This window comes from Oryza sativa, chromosome 4 (genome assembly GCF_034140825.1).
Source record: "Oryza sativa Japonica Group chromosome 4, ASM3414082v1".
NCBI classification, from domain to species: domain Eukaryota; kingdom Viridiplantae; phylum Streptophyta; class Magnoliopsida; order Poales; family Poaceae; genus Oryza; species Oryza sativa.
The window spans coordinates 30,816,791-30,834,842 of NC_089038.1; the positions used below are offsets into that span (position 1 = coordinate 30,816,791).

An 18,052-nucleotide genomic window follows, 5' to 3' on the forward strand; every position below is an offset into this window, starting at 1 on the left:
CCGTCGCACGTACCAAAGGACACGTACGTGTTGCATGCATGCATGCATGCACGCGACCGTGCAGCAGCCACACAGCCCGCAGCATGCTGCGTGCGCAGCTTGGGCGTGTACGGACGTACTCGCGATCGATGGGAGCAATGTTCAGGTTTGTCTCTGCGGCTCGCGATGCCGGCGGCCCCGGGCGTGTCTCATGTGTGGCAAAGCTGAGCGCATCGGCCGGTCGGCACTGCCGCGGCACGGGCAGCGGCGCAGCGCGGGGAGACAGGCGCTAGTGCGGTCCAGAGCCACCACGTACTCCGTCCTGAGTCCGAGTACTGTGCTACGCGCGCGGTGCCCGGCACGGGCTTTGGCGGCGTGTTTGTACGTACGCTCTGCCAGGCATGCCGCAGTTGGTGCGCAGCGATGGAATGCTTCGGTTGTCATGCGCCTCTGGTACACCGTACACTGGTACTTGCTTGATCGTCTCGCCGCGGTTTGACGGGTCTATAAGTGGAAACTGGAGACGCCCCATCTTTGAATCGTGGCAGAATCCATTACGTGCAAAAGAGATGGCCGTAAGAGAACAAATTCAAGTGCTCCCGTCTTTTTGGGCGGTATTTTTCACAATAAGAAACAACCAATCGATAGCACTTGTATGCATTGGGAGAACCGGTCTTTGTTTTCGTGACTTTTGGCTAGCAGCAGGAAGCAGGAGGACTCCAGTGGTAGCAAGCAGGGACAAACTCCCACAAACGACAGTCCATCTGCATTTCAGTCTAGAAGTATGATTATTGAGGCAAGGGATTATGATGAATAAGACATCATCAGTATAACAAAATTATCCAAGAAATCACTTCAAAGTACTGCAGAAGAAACAAACTGTCCCAAAAAAAACTAACATGTGACCCCTCCTAGTATAACGATTTGGACAAAAGATTATCCAGATTCATTGTACTAGTTTTTTTTTTATGATAGAGAGAGTACTTTTTTTTTTTTGATGGAGAGAGTACTAACGAAGAGATTGCTGTCACATGAATAATATCTACCTTTTGAAGTTGGGCAAATGTTACACTACACATGTAGTAGTAATAGCCAAAAAAGAATTGTGGGAGATACACCGACTTCATATCATGCTAGCAACGCTATTCTCAAGCTATTTTACATAGTCAATACTTCATTCCTAAGAAAGGACATCCTCTTGTCTTCAAAAAACAATTATCATGTGGACACAACATTACAACCGGCCCCATTTGCAGTTCTGCATCATCACGATGCAAAGCATTCCTAATGACTTGCATATGGAGAAACTGTTTCACCATGATTCAACGTCAGGAAACATACTCCAAAACAAGGAGACACCTTCAAGTTAACTGATGTATTATGTTCTGTAACTGTATATGGAAGTCCATGGAGAAACGACAACCTTTGGAAACTGGTAGAATGAATGGGTCAACCTGAACAAACAAACACAAATATATCAGCCAAAGTCGGATCATTCAATTAGTGCAGGAAAAAGGAGAGGCACATACCTTGGACAAAGTGGTTAAAAGAACACTATGCACAAATGGTACAAAAGCATCAATCAATTGGGTGCTTGTCTGTTTGCCGGGAGGTGTATTGGGCAGAAATCAGAAGCAAGGACAGAAATGCACTAGCCACAAATATAGCATCAAACCAGCGGTGGTAAAAGTCAAACTGGATATCACCACCCAAAACATCTGTAATGATCACCCTGTGCAAACAGGCATTTAAAACATCAATGTCGACAATAGAATGCTTTTGTGATATAAATTACAAGTACTACCAAACACAATGCACAGAAGATTAAGTTGCATAGCTCCATTTTCAGTCAACAGTCACTATTCATTGTTATCTTCAAAACCTTCACATAAATATTTGTGTTTTCCAATTCCCAACAGAGGCAGATTCTAAACAAAGGAGTTATGTTCCATAACTTTGTGTATACCTCAGCAACTTTAGGATCATATAAACGCAAATGGAGAATAAAAACCATTTATATGAACGAACATCAGTTTGGATATAGGGAAAGACACCCTCAAGCAATAGAGATATACCTATACTCATTTGCCAGGCTTTTCCTTATGAGAAGAATAGATGATATGAAGTACATTCCCATGATCTCAGATAGAAAAAGGACAACATTGGTTGTTGAACCACTCCCAACTCTAGAAACAGCAAAGAAGAACTGCATAGAAAGTGAGACACCATAGAATTGCGTTCTAATGCTCTATTAACAAGGGTACAGTAACAACTAACAGCTGTATGTATAGATAACTGAAAGAAATAACTCACCTTCATAACATTTGCCAAGAAACCTCGAACAGATATGACAACCAACATCCCGATAAATATGAGAGATATATACTGCAACAAAAAGTGAACAGGCAGGACACATGTAAGCTATAGAACATGAACAAAGAAGCAAAAAGGAAAGGAGGTAACCAGGTTGCATGAAAGTCAAACCAAGCCAATTCAAAGCACCTCAAAATTAATGTTTAATCTACATATGGTACTTTATGGAAAGAGCCAAAACGCAAAGGACATGCCAAAAAATATCTGTATACCTATTTTATGGGAATTTTGAAAATTGCTTACAACTTACATAGCGGTTCCAATTAACATCAAATGTACAGAGAACTGCAGTTCAGAGTAATAATGAATTTATTCTCGATTCTGGAATTGTTCACCTTTTAATTTTAGCATGTGTACCTGTGATAAAAGAGTGACATCAATACCAATGTCAAAATGCCTCAAGAAGATGGTAATTGTCATGGTTACTGGATCAACAGAACCTGCCTGGAAAGGGGGGAAATAGTATGTAGGTTAACAATGGAAATTTCCAGAATTAGGAAAAAAGAAACAAGCAATTGGTTTGAGTTTGACGAAGGAAAGAAGTGATTTTACCTCTTTAAAGACAACACTCTGCAAGGACTGAAGCAAAATCAAGAAAAAGAAATGTAAGATACTGTCCACAAGGTTGATTACAATTGAGTAAAGAATAGAACACAATCTCACAAAACAAAACTGTAACACTTGGCAACCAGCATATGGAAGCCACACAATCTTTTTAATGACATGACGAATGAATTGATTAATCAACTATTTCTGTAGTTCTAGCTTTGTGGTCTTGTCAGGGCTACATATAGGTATGTGGAATTGGTGAAATGCATGGACCAAAAAAATATGCCACATTTAGTAATACCTTGAGCATCTTATAAACACAATACACTGACAAAGCATATCCTAGTAGATTCTGAGCATGGCCTCTCCAAGTTCGAGAAAACGCAGCAGCTATCTGGAAAAATGAAAAGAACGGTGTAGAAAAGTTTAGCTCATATATTCAAAGAAGCATCGAGAAATTGTGCATATAGAAAACTCTAAAGAAAGAAAAAAAGGAGACCCATTACTGCAGTAAAATGATGTACAGGATATAAGAGTCCGCATAATTAAAATGTATGTAACCAAAAAGAAATGCAATCTTATTGAATGATTCTCCCAGAAATTATAAGTTCTCAGATATATGTCAGTGCCTTAATGCGAAAATGAAATGAAAACATCAGCCAATACATCAGAAATCACCATAATGGAAGGAAGTTATGCTAATCTATAGGGAGAAATATTCACAATATTCAATTGTAAGGTACAATAACCAATGAACTTTAGCAAGTGGTGTAACATTTATGCGGCTGATCCGATTTGTTGGGATAGAGTAACAGTTCTCTTACTATCTAACCAAATCAATGTTAAGTAGCCAACACCACAATAAAGCAATGATGGCAACCCCATCACAATCATAGAACTAAACAGCACAAGGTTAAGAAAGTAGAGGGGTATGTCCTGCCAATCGTTTTCGTTTTCAATCTTAACATTGTGATGAAAGGTGCAAAAAGTATACCTTTGCTTGACGGAGTTCATATATCTCAAGAAATAGTTGTTTGGAAAGTTCTTCTAGTGCCTGGACCTCTGCATCCAAGCTTTTGATATCTTCCAAGAAACAAATAGGGCTTCATGCATATGACTGACAAGTGAAATGGTGTACCAAACAAAAACAGAAAGAAAATAAATACAACATACCCTGCTCAGTTTGATCTTCTTGCACAGATCGAACAACTGTCCCAACGATACGCTTTAGAAATGATCTGGCTTTTAGCTTCTGCAAGTATTAAATTTTGTATTCAGTCAAGCCACAAAGGGTAAACATCAACATAATAATAGACCATTCTACTTCCAAGATGACATTTTGTTGAGTTAATGTGATAGTATATTTTGCATTGCTTATTGATAGAACAGATCCCTATCCCATCAATCTCGCCACATGCAGACAATTCTGCATAGTACAATCATATGCATTTAGTACTTCTTATTAATTGAACAGTGTCTTATCTATTCAATCCTACTAGATGCAAGTACAGGCAACAAAATATGACTGCATAGCTAAATATCTGTACATTTTGCAATGAGAGCAAACTTCCATGCTTGCAATCCAACAGTTATTTTAATTCACATCCATTTGAATAGTAAGCACACCTCTTCTGATCCTTGAATCCTCTCCATCTCCATTTTGGACAGAACAATTTTCTTTTTCTTAGCGATGCATGTCTCCATGGATTGCATGAGCTGCCTTTCCAATGTTTTGATGTCCTTTTCATCAATTTCCCTGTAAGCCAGGATTGGCACGCATAGCATAGAATTAAACTGAAATCAAAGCACACTGTGTGGAAATACAACTTTTGAGAGAGATCAGCTTATAGGTATATCAAAGTTCAAACCTGATAAACAGTGACAGATAGCTGTAAGGCAGATTGACGGCACCAAAACCAGAAAGAACAGCCATGACACTTACTCCAATCACGCCAATCCTACTAACCAACTGGGGCATCGTGAAAAACCCTACAAAATGCGCAAGCCAATCGAACCCAATCACAAGGTAGTCCAGTCGTGAAGTCAATGAGGGCCTCTGAGGCCAATATCGTAAGTTACTGCGGCTAAGCTCAATCCGCTAGTATTGAGAGTAGCAACCGTCGCCATGATTGCAACACCATACCTTTTTCCGGAGAAGGCATGGGGAAATGAATCCCCATGCGCCAGAAGCCATAGAGGAAGACCAGCAGGAACAGCGCCGCGACGAGCAGAGCCCGCTCCCTCCGCACCCCTGCGAAGCCCCCCAAAACGATCAGCCGATCAGACCAACCACGGAACGCAAAAAAAAAAACCGATGAGCCAATTGAGGAGACAGGGGATTCGGGATGGGCAGGCGGGCACCTGAGTTGCGCAGCAGCAGGTAGCAGTGGTAGTAGGGGAGGACGAAGACGAGGAGGAGGATGAGGCAGAAGAGGTCGAGGTGCCAGTTGAGGAAGCGGGCGTGCTTGGAGAGGACGGGGAGGATCTCGAAGAGGACGAGCTGGAAGAGGTTGCAGGAGAAGGCGAAGACGAGGCCGAAGAGGATCTGCACCAGCGCCCGCCGCTCCTCGTACTCCTTGTACAGCCGCCGGTTGAGGAACCACAGCCCCGCCCAGCCGAGCCCCACCAGCGACGCCCCCACCACGCCGCCCTCGTACACCACCGCGCCCCAACCCATTCCCCCCTCCCCCACCCCACCTCCACGCCTCGCGCGCGCGCCGGCGCCGGAGCCGGAGATGGATCTCGCAAGGGGAAAAACCGTACGCGAGGAGGTCGCCCCTTCGCGTGAATCTGCCGTGCCGTCTCCCCCGCACCGCCGACTCCTCTGCCGCGGTGACGCGCAGCCTCGTAGGCCGGGCTGGATAGCCTCGTCGTGCAGCCCATTACAGTTGGGCTCAAATGGCTGTTAGGGCGGACGTGCGGCCCGTTTTATTCGGGCCGTCACGGGATTGTGGTTTATGTGTGGGCCGTTTTAGTTGGGCCAGGAACTGGATTGCGGCGAACGTGCGGGCTGCGGCGTTGTGGTTCGGCCTATCTGCAGAGTCGCTCTCCGTCAGGTCTGGGGCTATCGCGTTTCACGTGCACGACTAATCGCCTGGTTCATCGGGACCAGCCACCAGACCACACGCAAAGTCCAGAACGCACAAACGGATGGAGAGTTACAATCTGTGCCGGTGCCACGAAACGCAACATGCCTTTCTCCTGTAGCTTCCCTTCTTCCGATCCGGTGGTCGGCAGGAACGCACGCAGCACGACGCGCCAGCTAGAAGCATTCTAGATAGGCACATATACAGTACATGGATAGCTATAACACGCCTCACTCGGGGGGAGTCGGGGACCGGCCGAAGCGCGCACTATCTATCTATTCACCACCAACCGAACCCCCGTACGTCCGACGACCTAACAACTGGTCCACGACTCGTCACGAGCGCGCGCGACGCTAAACTTGCTTGGCCCGCGCGGCGCGATCCCGGCCGGACGGCCGCACATGCCCCGCTTGCTTCTGCCGGGAGATGCGAGACCACGCGAGCCATCTCCAAAAGCCTAACGCTAACGGAATAGCATAGCATAGCACAGCACGGGGCACACACAAAGACGAGATGCTGCCGTGTGTGCTCCGTGCAAAGCGTACCCCCGACTACGCCTGCTTCCGAGACGGGCAACAAAGCCAAAGCCAGCGAGTGCATACGCACTTTGCTACGGCCCCACGTACACAGAGTTACAGCCTGTTGCTCCACCAACTCCGGAGGCTTTGCGGCAGATCCATCGCAGCATTATTGCGCGCTTTTCCTTCCTCCCTCTCCCTCTCCCTCCAAAAGTCTAAACAAAACCTCTCCCGTCTTCTTCGTGTTCGATCTCATCATCAGTGCTCGCCCGTGAGGCTTCCTATCGTGTCCCCTTCGGTCTCAACACGCCAAAGCAAATCATAAAGAGGCATGGAGACCGGACATGGAGAAATGGTGAGCGCGCGCGCGGGGCAAAAGATGTCAATTTCGCCATGCCGCGTTTGTGAATTTGTTAGTAGTTCGAAGGATTGCACGGGAAGCTGTTTTGCGAGTTAGCTCGCGGATCAGGGGGGCTTTGCCGCCTCGACAAAGCAAGGGATCACTACTGTAATACTGTTCCAGCCATGTGATGAACATCGCATTTGCGTGTCGTCGTAAGGCAATCAATTGTACGATTGATAGGGAAAATGTAGAAGTCCGAAAATCAAGTACAGGTGGTTCTTTGAATCTTTGTCAACTTGGGTTAACAGTGAAAATGAGCGAGACACGGATTGATTTGATACTCAAAATGAGGTTTCGACATCAAGTACAGGGGATTCTGATCGACTTGGACTTCATACAATTCCCCAATAGGATAAAACATAACAAAAACATAGAAGAGCATTGCTCGAAAATTACATAAACATATTAATGCGGTATTGTTCTTGCTTTGGGAAAACTAGGCGCAGTCCAGGACTCCGTACAATTCAGCAAACGGTGGTCAGCGCTTCATTGACACGTAGGGATCCAGATGATATTCACTCATCTGCAACGATTTGAAGATGTTCAGAATAAAACTGTTCTTCAGAATTGATGAATCAAAATGGAAAATTTTCACGCGCATTTACCGGGAGTATATACCGTTGTGTGATCGTGAGCTGGTGGTCGAGAAGTCAGAGGTTGCCATTGGAATGGAGATCGAGAGCTGAGTGGCAGAGAAGGTGGCAAGGCTGTTGTCATCAGCTAGATCAGGCCAGGAGTCCCTTGCCTTTGGCCACTCGTCGAAAAAGGGGCGCAGCGTCTGGTTCTCCTGCTTCCCGGAGTCGACGGTCACATAGTCGCTCCCGAAGAATGACAATGGCTCCCTCTCCACCTTCGGCAGCGAGCAGATGGTGTTCTGGTCCAGCTCACTCAGATTTCCAAGCATAGGGTAGCTCGAAACTGAAAATGTGGAGGTCTGAGAAGGCAGCAAGCACCACGAATTGTCAATAGAGGTATCCATAGCTCCAGTGATGAGTGGGCTGTGCTCATCTGCCAATGGTCTCACTCCATAAGCAGAATACCTGAATATTGGAAAGGCAGAAATCAGTATATCAGTAATCCACAGACCAATATGTTCCACCAACAACCAAGCATTTACAACTGTCATTTGAAGATGCTAAAACAGCAATGTAGAAGAACAGTTTGTGCAAAATATGATGTGCAAAAATGTATAAGCAAATTAGCAAGAACTTAAAACAAGTTCTGAGTGCAACCTATATATACACATGAGCAGTCCGGGAACATAGTTCACAAGTAACAACTGAAAAAGGATAAAAAAAAAATCAATTGCAAACGTTTCTTTGTCAAACTCAGAGAAACAACAGATCGGTTCCACATCGATACATGATAATATAATTGTAACAACCCCTACTTGTGAATAATCACATAGGGCATGCATTAGGCCTCATGCCTTTACTTAAAGCATGACACGCGACTCTTTGACTGAGAATAACAAGTCAAGGGAGACGAAAATTGTTGCATCACATTGCTTCGTGACAAAAGTGAAAAACAAAACAAAATGGGAAACTAACCATCTAAGCAAACATGATTGGCAGCAGCACCAATCATGTGCCAACTGCCCCGCAGGTAACCCTACAGTGACAGAGCTTCACTAAAGTGGAATTGCAAACTCGCAAAGTAGTAGGAGTACTGAGGGAAAAAGATTCAGATTAGGTGGGCAAAAGGAGATGGGCTTCCGGTATCATGTTAGCCTTTTTCAGATGGTTTCAGGCATAGGGACGAAGCGTTTTTGGTCAGAAAGTCAGGAGAAGTTTTACAGGTGCAGAACTACCCGTGTTTCTAGTTCAGCAATTCAGCCTGAAACGAGAAGCACAAGAAGACCAACAGCAGTCAGCAGAAGAATAAAAGAAGCAGAATAAATGCCAGGTCTGAGATCGAGCAGGTGCAGAGAGCACCAGACACTAGCTCTGAGCATAGAACCCAGACAAGTTGCAACTTTTAGTTGTACTCCTATGTTTGCAATCACACAAGAACACAGCCTGCTCTCCTGCTCTACCCTTGTATGATTCCACCAGAGCACCAACGCCATTTCCAGGAACTAATGCTACGTTCAGATTTTTATCAGGCAAAAATCTGGTCCCAGAAAGCATCGCCAGAGCCCAGAGAAAAGGAGGAGCCTAAACACAGTTAACAGCAGTTCTTGTGCCAGAGCTGACGACAAACATTTGAAGTAAACAGCGCCCCATGCACATTTTCAGACGAGCACTTGAAGTGCTAGTAGTGATGCTGCACTAGTAGTATTCAGATTTACCACTAGTGTCTGCAGATGCAATCAAGCACAATAATGAGAAAACTTCAAACACTATTAGGAGGCATCCAGCTCTGCTGCATCCATCCATCTGACATCCATCATGCAGTAGACAACAATAAACAGTAAAGAAAGTTTGCAGAAATTTTAATTGCACCCTGTACCTGAAATCTTTGTTTCCGGCACCAGCAGCAACAGTCGAGTAAGACGCAGCATTGTCCATGTGCAGCTGAGTATTAGACCCCAAGGCGAACGAGCCAGGCGCGCTGCCGCCACCGCCACCACCACCACCGCCTCCGTTGGCGCCGCCGCCATTAGCAATCGCCGGGTACAGCGAGTGGTTCTGGAAGGCGGTGGAGGTGACGGCGGCGGCCGGCGCCGTGGCGGGGGGCTGCGAGTGGGGGGCGACGAGCTGCGCTTCCACAGGCTTTCTTGAACGGTTGCGGCCGCGGTGCATGTGTCGCTCACAGTACTTGGAGTCCGGCGCGGCCTCCTTGGAGCACCGCCACTTCTTGCCGTCCGTACGCCGGCACCGTCCGGGCTCCGGGTCCAGCTTCTTGCCGAAGTAGGAACCGTATCCAACTGCAGACCAACCAAGCACGCAAAAAAGAAGAAGAAAAAAAATCACAAGTCAATGATGTGACGTGCGCATCTCGAAGGCATCCAAATCCACCAACGAACGCATGTGTCGGTGCGCATTTGGATTGGAGGGAGCAATCCTGGAATGGAACGCTTTACAGCCAGATGCAAGAATCGAATGGCGATGCGATGCTAGGCGTCTGTTCATTGAAATCAATCTGGCGGCGCGGCGGCCGGACCGGATGGCGGCCGCCGCCGTGCTCCGTAGATCTACTCTACTCAATCATTCACGCCCGCAACAATGTACACTGCGATTAAAAAAAACTAGGAAAAGATAGGGACTTAGTACTCGTTTCTTTTGGTTGTTTAATCTTGGGGTCCATTTGATGCAGTACAGCTTGCTTAATCGCAGCAGTAATGAATGCGTGGGTAAGGCTCCCAACAACCAGACAGGAATAACCCCTACGAAAAGGACCAATAAACTAACCACCTCTTTTGCCTGGGGTCAAGTCCTGTGTGCATCCAATCAACCGGACTCGAATAAAAAAAACTGCACTAACACAGGAGGCTAAGCTATCTCTATTCCTAGGAGCAAATCTTGAACTTGAGCACAAGTTAGCTAATCTGGAATATAAAAACGCAAGCTTTTAGGGGGCTAAATCCAGCAGAGGATTAACAAATGACCAGACCAAATTAACAAACCGGGGCCAAGTACACCTGAATCCCTCGATCCGAATAAACAAGCGAGACAATCATGTGGATGCATGAGTAGTACTACTACTAGAGGAGAGTGAGACGGAGGCGAAGGGCGGCGGGGCACGTACGGACAGGGTGGTGGTAGAAGCGCGAGGCGAGTGAGTCGAGGCCACGGCGGATGGGGAGGAGGAGATCCGCCGGGACGGGCACGCCGGCGACGAGGTACTTGTATATGAGCGCCTGCTGCTCCAGCTCCTCGTACTGCGCCGCCGTGAAGGGCGGCGGCCTGGCCACCGCCGCCGCCCACCTCGCGCCCATCATGTGCTGCTGCGCCTCCTCCCCGACCCTGCAACCGCATGACGCCACCACCCACATTAGTCCACCACCACGGCAGCAAGAACGAAGAGAGAGCGAAGGCGAGAGCGAAGGCTTACGCGGAGAGAGGGGAGGAGCGGCAGAAGGGGAAGATGAAGGAGGGCCGGTGGTCGGCTGCCGGCGACAGGGAGGCAAAGGGCATCGCCATATATGCTGCCGCTATCTCTCTCTCCCTCACACACACACACACTCTCTCTGTGCGCCTCTCTCTCTCTCTCTCTCCTCTCTGCCGCTTGCTTGCGCCCTCTCTCTTTTAATGTGCTGTGCTTTTGCCTTTTACTTGGCTGGTCTGTGTCTCCTTCCCTCTGTCCCGCCTCGCTGGTGGTGGCGCCGTGGGCTGTGTGCAAGCTGATGCGAGCGAGGCTGCAGGCCGGCTCTGCCTGATGAAGGGAGGGAGGAGGGGGGGAGACGGGGACGAATAACGATGGGGCTATATAGCCGGCCGGGTAGCTAGGAGCGGTGCGCGGGGGTGGGCGAGGAGGCCGACACGGGAGGGTTCCAGCTAAGGGACAAGCACCTGCGTCTTGATCGGTTTCTTACCTTTGGGTTCGCGTGCTGCTCGCTTTCAGTATTCGGTTTTGTGGGAGTGGATTATAAACACTTAAGAATGTCCTCTAGTATCTTATATCTCATCTGAATAGTTGTTAAAAATTTTAATATTTTTAATAAGATAAAGTACTCTAGAAAGATAGAAGTCTAAATATGATAGAAGTCTAAATATGACTTCTACATGTTGTCGCAAAAAGATAAATTAAACTTTGATTACTATGCATATATTAATATACACCACATATTTGTTTTTTTTTCTTACAACATAGAGAGTTGTATTGATCATTGCGGAGTAATACATTACATGTCTTGTTAGCTTTTTAACAGCCGGCGGTTTAAGATTTTATTAAAAAAAATGAGAAGAAAATCAAACAAAAAAATTACTGAATCAAAGACACATCACATAATGTACACCTATGTATAAGTTTTCGATGGTGCACTTAGCATCATCCCCTAAGTCGACGATATAGAGCCTAAGGTTGCGTTCGTTTGTGTGATATAGGGTGAGAAAGCACCTCGTTTTCCGCGCGCACGCTTCCCAAACTAGTAAACGGTGTGTTTTTTTAAAAAATATTCTATAAGAAAATTACTTTAAAAAGTCATATTAATCCATTTTTGAAATTTAAAATATTTAATACTCAATTAATCATGCGCTAATGGCTCACCTCGTTTTACGTATCTTCCCAACCTCTCCAATCTCCTCCTCAAACACACCCTAAGTTGTGTTTCTTGTCACCATCAACATACAACCCATCGGTGTCATATTTCGTTAGCATAGGATTCCCTGCAAGGATTGATATAAGGTGAGTCAATGAATCATCCAACGATTCAGATAAGGCCGATTTTCAACGGGGACATAAGCATTATGTAGATTGATGATTTCAAACTCTATGTTATCTTAAGATAGAACCTACCGTGCCGATCGCTATGCCACGGTTTATGATATTTATGGGACATATTTGGATCAGATATGGAGTTAAAGATTTGACCATACATGTACATGAAACTAGGGTGGAGGTCATGTTTAACACAATATTCTTTGATGAGCGTGTGAAATGCTTTTAACAAGTTGTTCTTTTATTAGTCACCAATCTTGAAATAAAATCATGAAAATCTCTACTCCCTTGGCTTCATGTTTATTAGTAGGTGATAGTGCATGTCTGTATTGGGGTGGAGACTTAAATGGCCTAAGTTCCACACACTTAGCTCGCCAATGTCCACGCAAAACCCTAACCACCAACAAACTTATTGAAATTAGAAAAGGATCTGTGAGGATGACAAGTAGGACCAAGGGACATTACCACATGAGTCGGTGTTGTGTTTTCGTTTTCAGGGCCCCCACTTAATCGTTGGAGTGGAAAAACGAAAAAACATGAACAAACTAATAACTCTGACGGAATGCAAGTGCAAAATAGATGATTACAAAATACATAAATAACATAGAAATAACCGTTTCTTTGGAACATAGGAAAAAAACAAATGAATTAGATGAGAGTGATAAACTAAAAAATTTCAAGAGGTTGAAACTCTTACTAAATTTATTCAAAATCCATATATGATTGTTCGTTATGTAAGAACTTTAAATGATAGGATATAATTCTATCATTTTAAATCTTTATTGAAATTCTCTAAATATTTCTATTTTTTCTATAAATAAAAAAGGTCCCGTCAGTGAGCGTCATATTAACACATCAGAGTAAACTGTGTCGTTCTTTTTTTAAACTCTTGTGTCGTGGGCTCGTGGCTAGCTGTGTTGGGTTCAAGAAGGCTTGACGTTACGTTACCTGAACATGCATGGCGCACGCCTATTCTTCACCTGTAAAAGGACGTTGTCGATGTTTTCATCAACGGTTGGGCGGAACTCCTCCTATTATTTTATCTGTTCACCGCTCGGTCTTTAATTTTACAGACCTGTCGAGAAAGCCAAATCGGCGCGCGTACGGGCTTCACGTGCAGCGGCAGCCCACTCACCGTCAATCCGGCAGTGATCACAAGCGCACGACTCCTACCGTTGTTTCTTTCACACACAAGCTGCTGCTGCTGCTGCTGCTGCGCTTGTGCGCGCAGGCAACGCAGGCGGACGGTCAGGTCATCCCAGCGACAAAACACCCGCAGGCGAAGGCATGCGAGATATCGACCAAGCAGAGGCAGGCAGGCGAGCATGCATTGTAACTTTCCGTTGCCTTACGGCTTATGCAACGGCTAAAGCTAAGCCCTTGCTTTTTGGTGGTTCCATGCTTTGCATGCTGGGAATGAACATGTGCAAGAACAGGATGCTCACCGATCGATACGCCAAGTTCTGTCCTGCCCTGTTTGATCACATTAGTACACACGGCGCCGTTGGTTGAAATACACAGGATTTTCTCCCGTTGTTTGATGTACAACAAGTGGGTAGCTGTGTCTATAGTCCAGTATGTAAAGCACTGTTCATCGCAGCATCAACCAGACCTGAAGTACACCCGACCAGATTGACCAGACTCGATTCGCGGAGCTCAGCTGAGGCGGTGCAGCCGAAGGGGACGAAGAAAAAAAGAGGAATAAAGCCGGGAACGAACTGCCTGCCCTGCACGCATGGCAGCGATGGGCTCTTTCTTTCTTTTTCCGCAGAAATTGCGAAGAAATATCTGCAATGCAAGTGGATAAGAGAACTGGACTCCGGCAAATGGCTTGGTAGCCAGCTTTGGGTTGGGATGAGGAGGATGGTCCAGTGGAGGTCCACGGCCACCTCGCCGCGGGAAGGAAAGGATAATACTAGAGATGGCAACGGGTATGGAACCAACAAGTTTTCACTCCCCGTACCCACACCCGTTAAAACTAAATCTGCCCACTAAAAACCCACACCCGCTCGCGGATGAGAAATTCCCTCCTACCCGCACCCGCACCCGCACGGGTGATGGGTACCCATTTGATACCCACACCCGTTGCAACAATTTCAATTATGCACAACAATAACTCAATAAGGTTATAGGCTGCAGACAAAATTAAAAAACTAAGGCTTAAACAAACCATACATGATACATACAGCCTGTCACATTGCAAAATCAACAGCAAGCCATCTCTACTCATGGTCACGGCCCCAGCCAGATCCAGTGACCTACCTCATTGCACCTGTGGCAGCGCTCTGACCGGCGCGCTGCGTCCCTGCCCCCAAGCAGCGACCGACGCGGTGGCTATCCCGCCCCCAGGAAGCGGCGTCCCTGGCTCCCTGGACCTTGCCCCAGGCAGCAACTGACACGGTGGATGTCCGCCCCCACGCTGGTGGCTGCCCGCACGGCGGCGCCCTACTCCATCGGCGCGACCGAGACCGGCTGGCGGCTGGTGCTGCGGCCGTGCGCGCCTGCGCGGTGGCGTGCCGGCGTGTGGCGTGCGCCCGTGCGGTGCGGCCGTGGCTTGGGCACTTGGGGGATGGGGGGCGGCGGAGAAACGGAGACATGAGGGAGAGGATAGGAGGAGAAGGGGAATAGGGTTTAGAGGAGTGAGGAAAAGAGGATTTATACCTAGGGTTTTGATGGTTGTGGGCCTTAGGCCATCTGCATATTGGGCTAGGCCTACGGGTATTTTCAACCCACGGTTAATGGGTTCGGGTGACAGGAGAACGTACCCACACCCGCGTACCCGATGTGTGAAGGTTTTGCCCGTTAACGTACTCATGGGTATGATGTTTGGAACGTTTATACATCCTAAAAGAGTAAAAACCCAACGGTTTTCGGGTCGCGGGGCCCGTTGCCATCTCTAGATAATACTAGTAGCACATCATGCACGGGATCAGGGCACCTGTACGCTACGGGCCCGTGCATGCACCGTGTCGCGCGTACGTCTCGGCTGCCCGCGCGTAGGTGTCCGGCTACGGTTGGTCTTTGCTGGACAGCTGGTGCACGTGATGGCCCGGGAGGGGGCATGCCTCCTCCCCATCAGTCCGTCACCCCATAGCTATAGCTGTAGACATTCCTTTGTCTCTCAAAAAAATAAGAATGGAAAAAGAAAAGCGTTACTCGTATCATCCATCATCTTTTTCTTCATTTTTCACGACATAAAGGATCGAGTTTGCCGTATAATTTGTTTTCCACGCCAAGCATGATACGTCTCGGTGTGCGACTATAGGTGTATATATGGACACGTTGCATCTTGCCATGTGTGAGGACTCGATCCCAGGTCTAACAAGTCACAGGTCCTTGTACAGTGCTCAAACACCTCCCCGTCTCTCGTACACCTACCGCACCATTTTTCCCTGATTCCGTCGACGCGCGCCGCGGTGTTGCTTTCTCGCAACTATATTTGCATCACTAGTACATGAGCTCGAAAAGCGAAAGTAGATAGTTTGTGGCATTTGAGCCGCGCGCTCTCATTTTGTGGACTTGTAGGGGACACGAGAAATTACGCAGAGGCACAAGTTTCCACGGACAGTTGGCTCGTTAAATCCGGCACTGTTGGAGGGTAGCCGGAATAATCTGGCCTTTAGCAATTGAGGGCTCTTGCTTGATGTCCAGCTGTTCTCCTCCAACGTGGGACCGATGCCCACACCTTGCGCACTGTAGTCAATATAGTCCATGGGACCCATCTTGTGGTATGCCTTCTTGAGACGCGTCTTCGATCTCTTCTAGGCTGCACTTGGTTCAACCGATCGGTGCCTCGGTGGCCAGTGCACACGTCGAGTCCACGAGCACCGGCGCATGGAATGGTTAGTGGCATATGCACGTCTTCTTCGACCTTTTCCTCGGCATCTAGTAGCTAGGGGTAGCTCTCGGCTGGCAGTGGGCGAGCAGCCGGTGAACGCCGCGCGGCCGCCGTCAATGCCGTGCGTCACGTGCCGCACATCGTTCGCTCGCCCAGTCAGCGTCCGCAAAACTGTGCCGGGCCAGCGATGGTGCACTGTACGTCTACACATAATACGGCACGCACGCCAGCGGCGGCGGCGGCGTTGCTGCTGTTGCATAGCAGTGGCGGTTGTTTGCGGCGAGGCAAGGGGGAGGACGCTGTAGTGCTGCATCAGTGCGTCGTGGTGCCCGGCCCCCCATCCAAAATCGTCAATAATGCAGAGGGGGTAAACCAAACCTTACCCAACCCGGCCGCGCGCGCGCGACGCTGCATGCCGGTGGGTGCTAGCGGGCGCGGGGCCACCGCGTCACGTGACGCGGATAGCGATTCGAGTGTGTGTTTGGGGTTGGTTGCGTTGGTTGGATGGGGCACCCCGGGGGACTCGGCGTTGTGCCTGTTGGTGCGAGGTTTACCTCGTTTGGTATGGGAGGGGACGAGGCTGGCGATCGGATGGAGGCGGGTGCGTTTGTCCCCGCCGGCCGGCCCGCGTCGTACCGTGATGAGTTGCCCATGCGCCGACGAAGAGTTGTCTCCACGACTCCACGGTCTCGGCGGGTCAGCTGATTTTCCAGCTGATGTTATGCGTGTCGTGTTAGGAGTGTTTTCACTTGGATCCCCGGGCCCCTCTTAATTCTAACGTCCGAGTGAAGGTAGCACCCGAGAAAAGTATACGGAAAAGGCATAGAGAGGGAAGGACGATTCGCTGCCCCTTTGATTCGTAGGGTAGGAAAAACACATGAATTAAAGTAGTATGTTTGTTAAATCCTACAAGAATAAGTAAATACATAATAGGAGTCATTTAATAATGCTATGAGAAAAACAAAGGAAATTCACAAAGAGATCATATCCCTTGCTATTTTTCCTATGAAATGTGAAGCATAGGAATACAATCTATAGGATTTTGAATCCTATAAAAATCCTTTGCCAATCCTATAAATCAAAGGGGTCTTAAGGCCTTATTCGATTTAGATTATTGATGATTGAATTGTTGTCATGAATTACTACTTAATTATATGGATAAATTATAAATTAAATATTTTTTAAAACTAAGATTAATAAATAGTTCGAAACAAGTGCCCTAAACAATTCGATAGAAGACTTCTATTTTGGAGAACATTAACCTTTTCATTTCATTAAGAAATGGGAGAGTTTCTCAGGGAAAAAAAAGTGAATCAGCAAAAAAAAAAAGAGGGTGCGTTCTATACTACGCATTTCCAGTTTGTACACCTCCTTATTTTTCACGCACATGTTTCTCAAAATGCTAAATGTATGTTTTTAGAATATCTGTAGAAAAATTTATTTAAGTAATTATATAAATATATTTTAAAGTTTTTTAGTTAATATCTAATTAATTATTATGTGCTAATTTTATCGCTCTGTTGTGCGTGTCAAGAGGTAAGGTTTCCAATAAAAAAACCAACACAAGCATGTACGTCTAAGATCTAAATAAAGAGGAGGCCAGCAGCGGGAGGGGATAGGGATCAGCTCTTTGGATGGTAAAGACCCAGTTACCTCATGCGTTTGCGTCGCGTGGTGAGAAAGCTGTCCGTCTCGAGTCGCAACTCCAGTCTTGACCGGACGCCCCACGCTGCAGATCTCTGCAATGGTCCAGGCTCCAAGTGCAGGACAACGTCTCGTTGGCACGGCAGGCGCCCCCAATGTCCCATGGCACACGAGCGCGAGTCGAGCCGACTGCGAACTCCCCAGACCAAACTGACGAACAGTACGACGCCTACGCGCGCAGAGATCTCGTCAAACTCGTGCACGAGTCTAGCCAAAAGCACAAAGGCTGCACGCGCAAAACGTCACCCGGCCATATGTACGAACGCACGCACGTACAACT

The 18,052-nt window shown here is 47.3% G+C and overlaps 2 protein-coding genes across 4 annotated transcripts; both read right to left on the reverse strand.

Annotated features, from left to right (window-relative positions):
• Positions 1-989: 989 nt before the first annotated feature.
• Positions 990-5,732, reverse strand: LOC4336878 (GPCR-type G protein COLD1-like). Of its 2 annotated transcripts, none has more exons than XR_001544892.3 (13): positions 5,263-5,732; positions 5,045-5,152; positions 4,770-4,890; positions 4,528-4,657; positions 4,075-4,153; positions 3,896-3,984; positions 3,203-3,295; positions 2,905-2,931; positions 2,710-2,796; positions 2,293-2,364; positions 2,055-2,165; positions 1,509-1,711; positions 990-1,433 (listed from the first exon to the last, which is right to left on the reverse strand). XR_001544892.3 is itself a non-coding variant. In NM_001419841.1 (13 exon segments), coding segments are annotated over 12 exon segments (1,407 nt in total). In that variant the 5' UTR covers positions 5,579-5,732; the 3' UTR covers positions 1,003-1,433; positions 1,509-1,557.
• A 1,389-nt stretch (positions 5,733-7,121) lies between these two features.
• On the reverse strand, positions 7,122-11,268 carry LOC4336879 (growth-regulating factor 3-like). Of its 2 annotated transcripts, none has more exons than NM_001419836.1 (5): positions 10,905-11,268; positions 10,599-10,816; positions 9,360-9,777; positions 7,527-7,948; positions 7,122-7,431 (listed from the first exon to the last, which is right to left on the reverse strand). In NM_001419836.1, exons 1-5 carry the CDS (start codon positions 10,991-10,993, stop codon positions 7,424-7,426), a joined length of 1,155 nt encoding a protein of 384 aa, NP_001406765.1. In that variant the 5' UTR covers positions 10,994-11,268; the 3' UTR covers positions 7,122-7,423. The 2 variants fall into 2 exon arrangements, with proteins under 2 accessions (NP_001406765.1, NP_001406766.1); NM_001419837.1 differs by having other exon boundaries at positions 7,514-7,948.
• Between the last annotated feature and the right edge of the window lie 6,784 nt (positions 11,269-18,052).

Excerpts from the sequence above, each read along its gene's own strand:
- LOC4336879 (NM_001419837.1), bottom strand. The coding sequence starts at position 10,993 with ATGGCGATGCCCTTTGCCTCCCTGTCGCCGGCAGCCGACCACCGGCCC. Across the intron at positions 9,778-10,598 it reads CTTCTACCACCACCCTGTCC|TTGGATACGGTTCCTACTTC; the intron begins GTACGTGCCCCG and ends GTTGGTCTGCAG. Across the intron at positions 7,949-9,359 it reads GCCGGAAACAAAGATTTCAG|GTATTCTGCTTATGGAGTGA; the intron begins GTACAGGGTGCA and ends TCCAATATTCAG.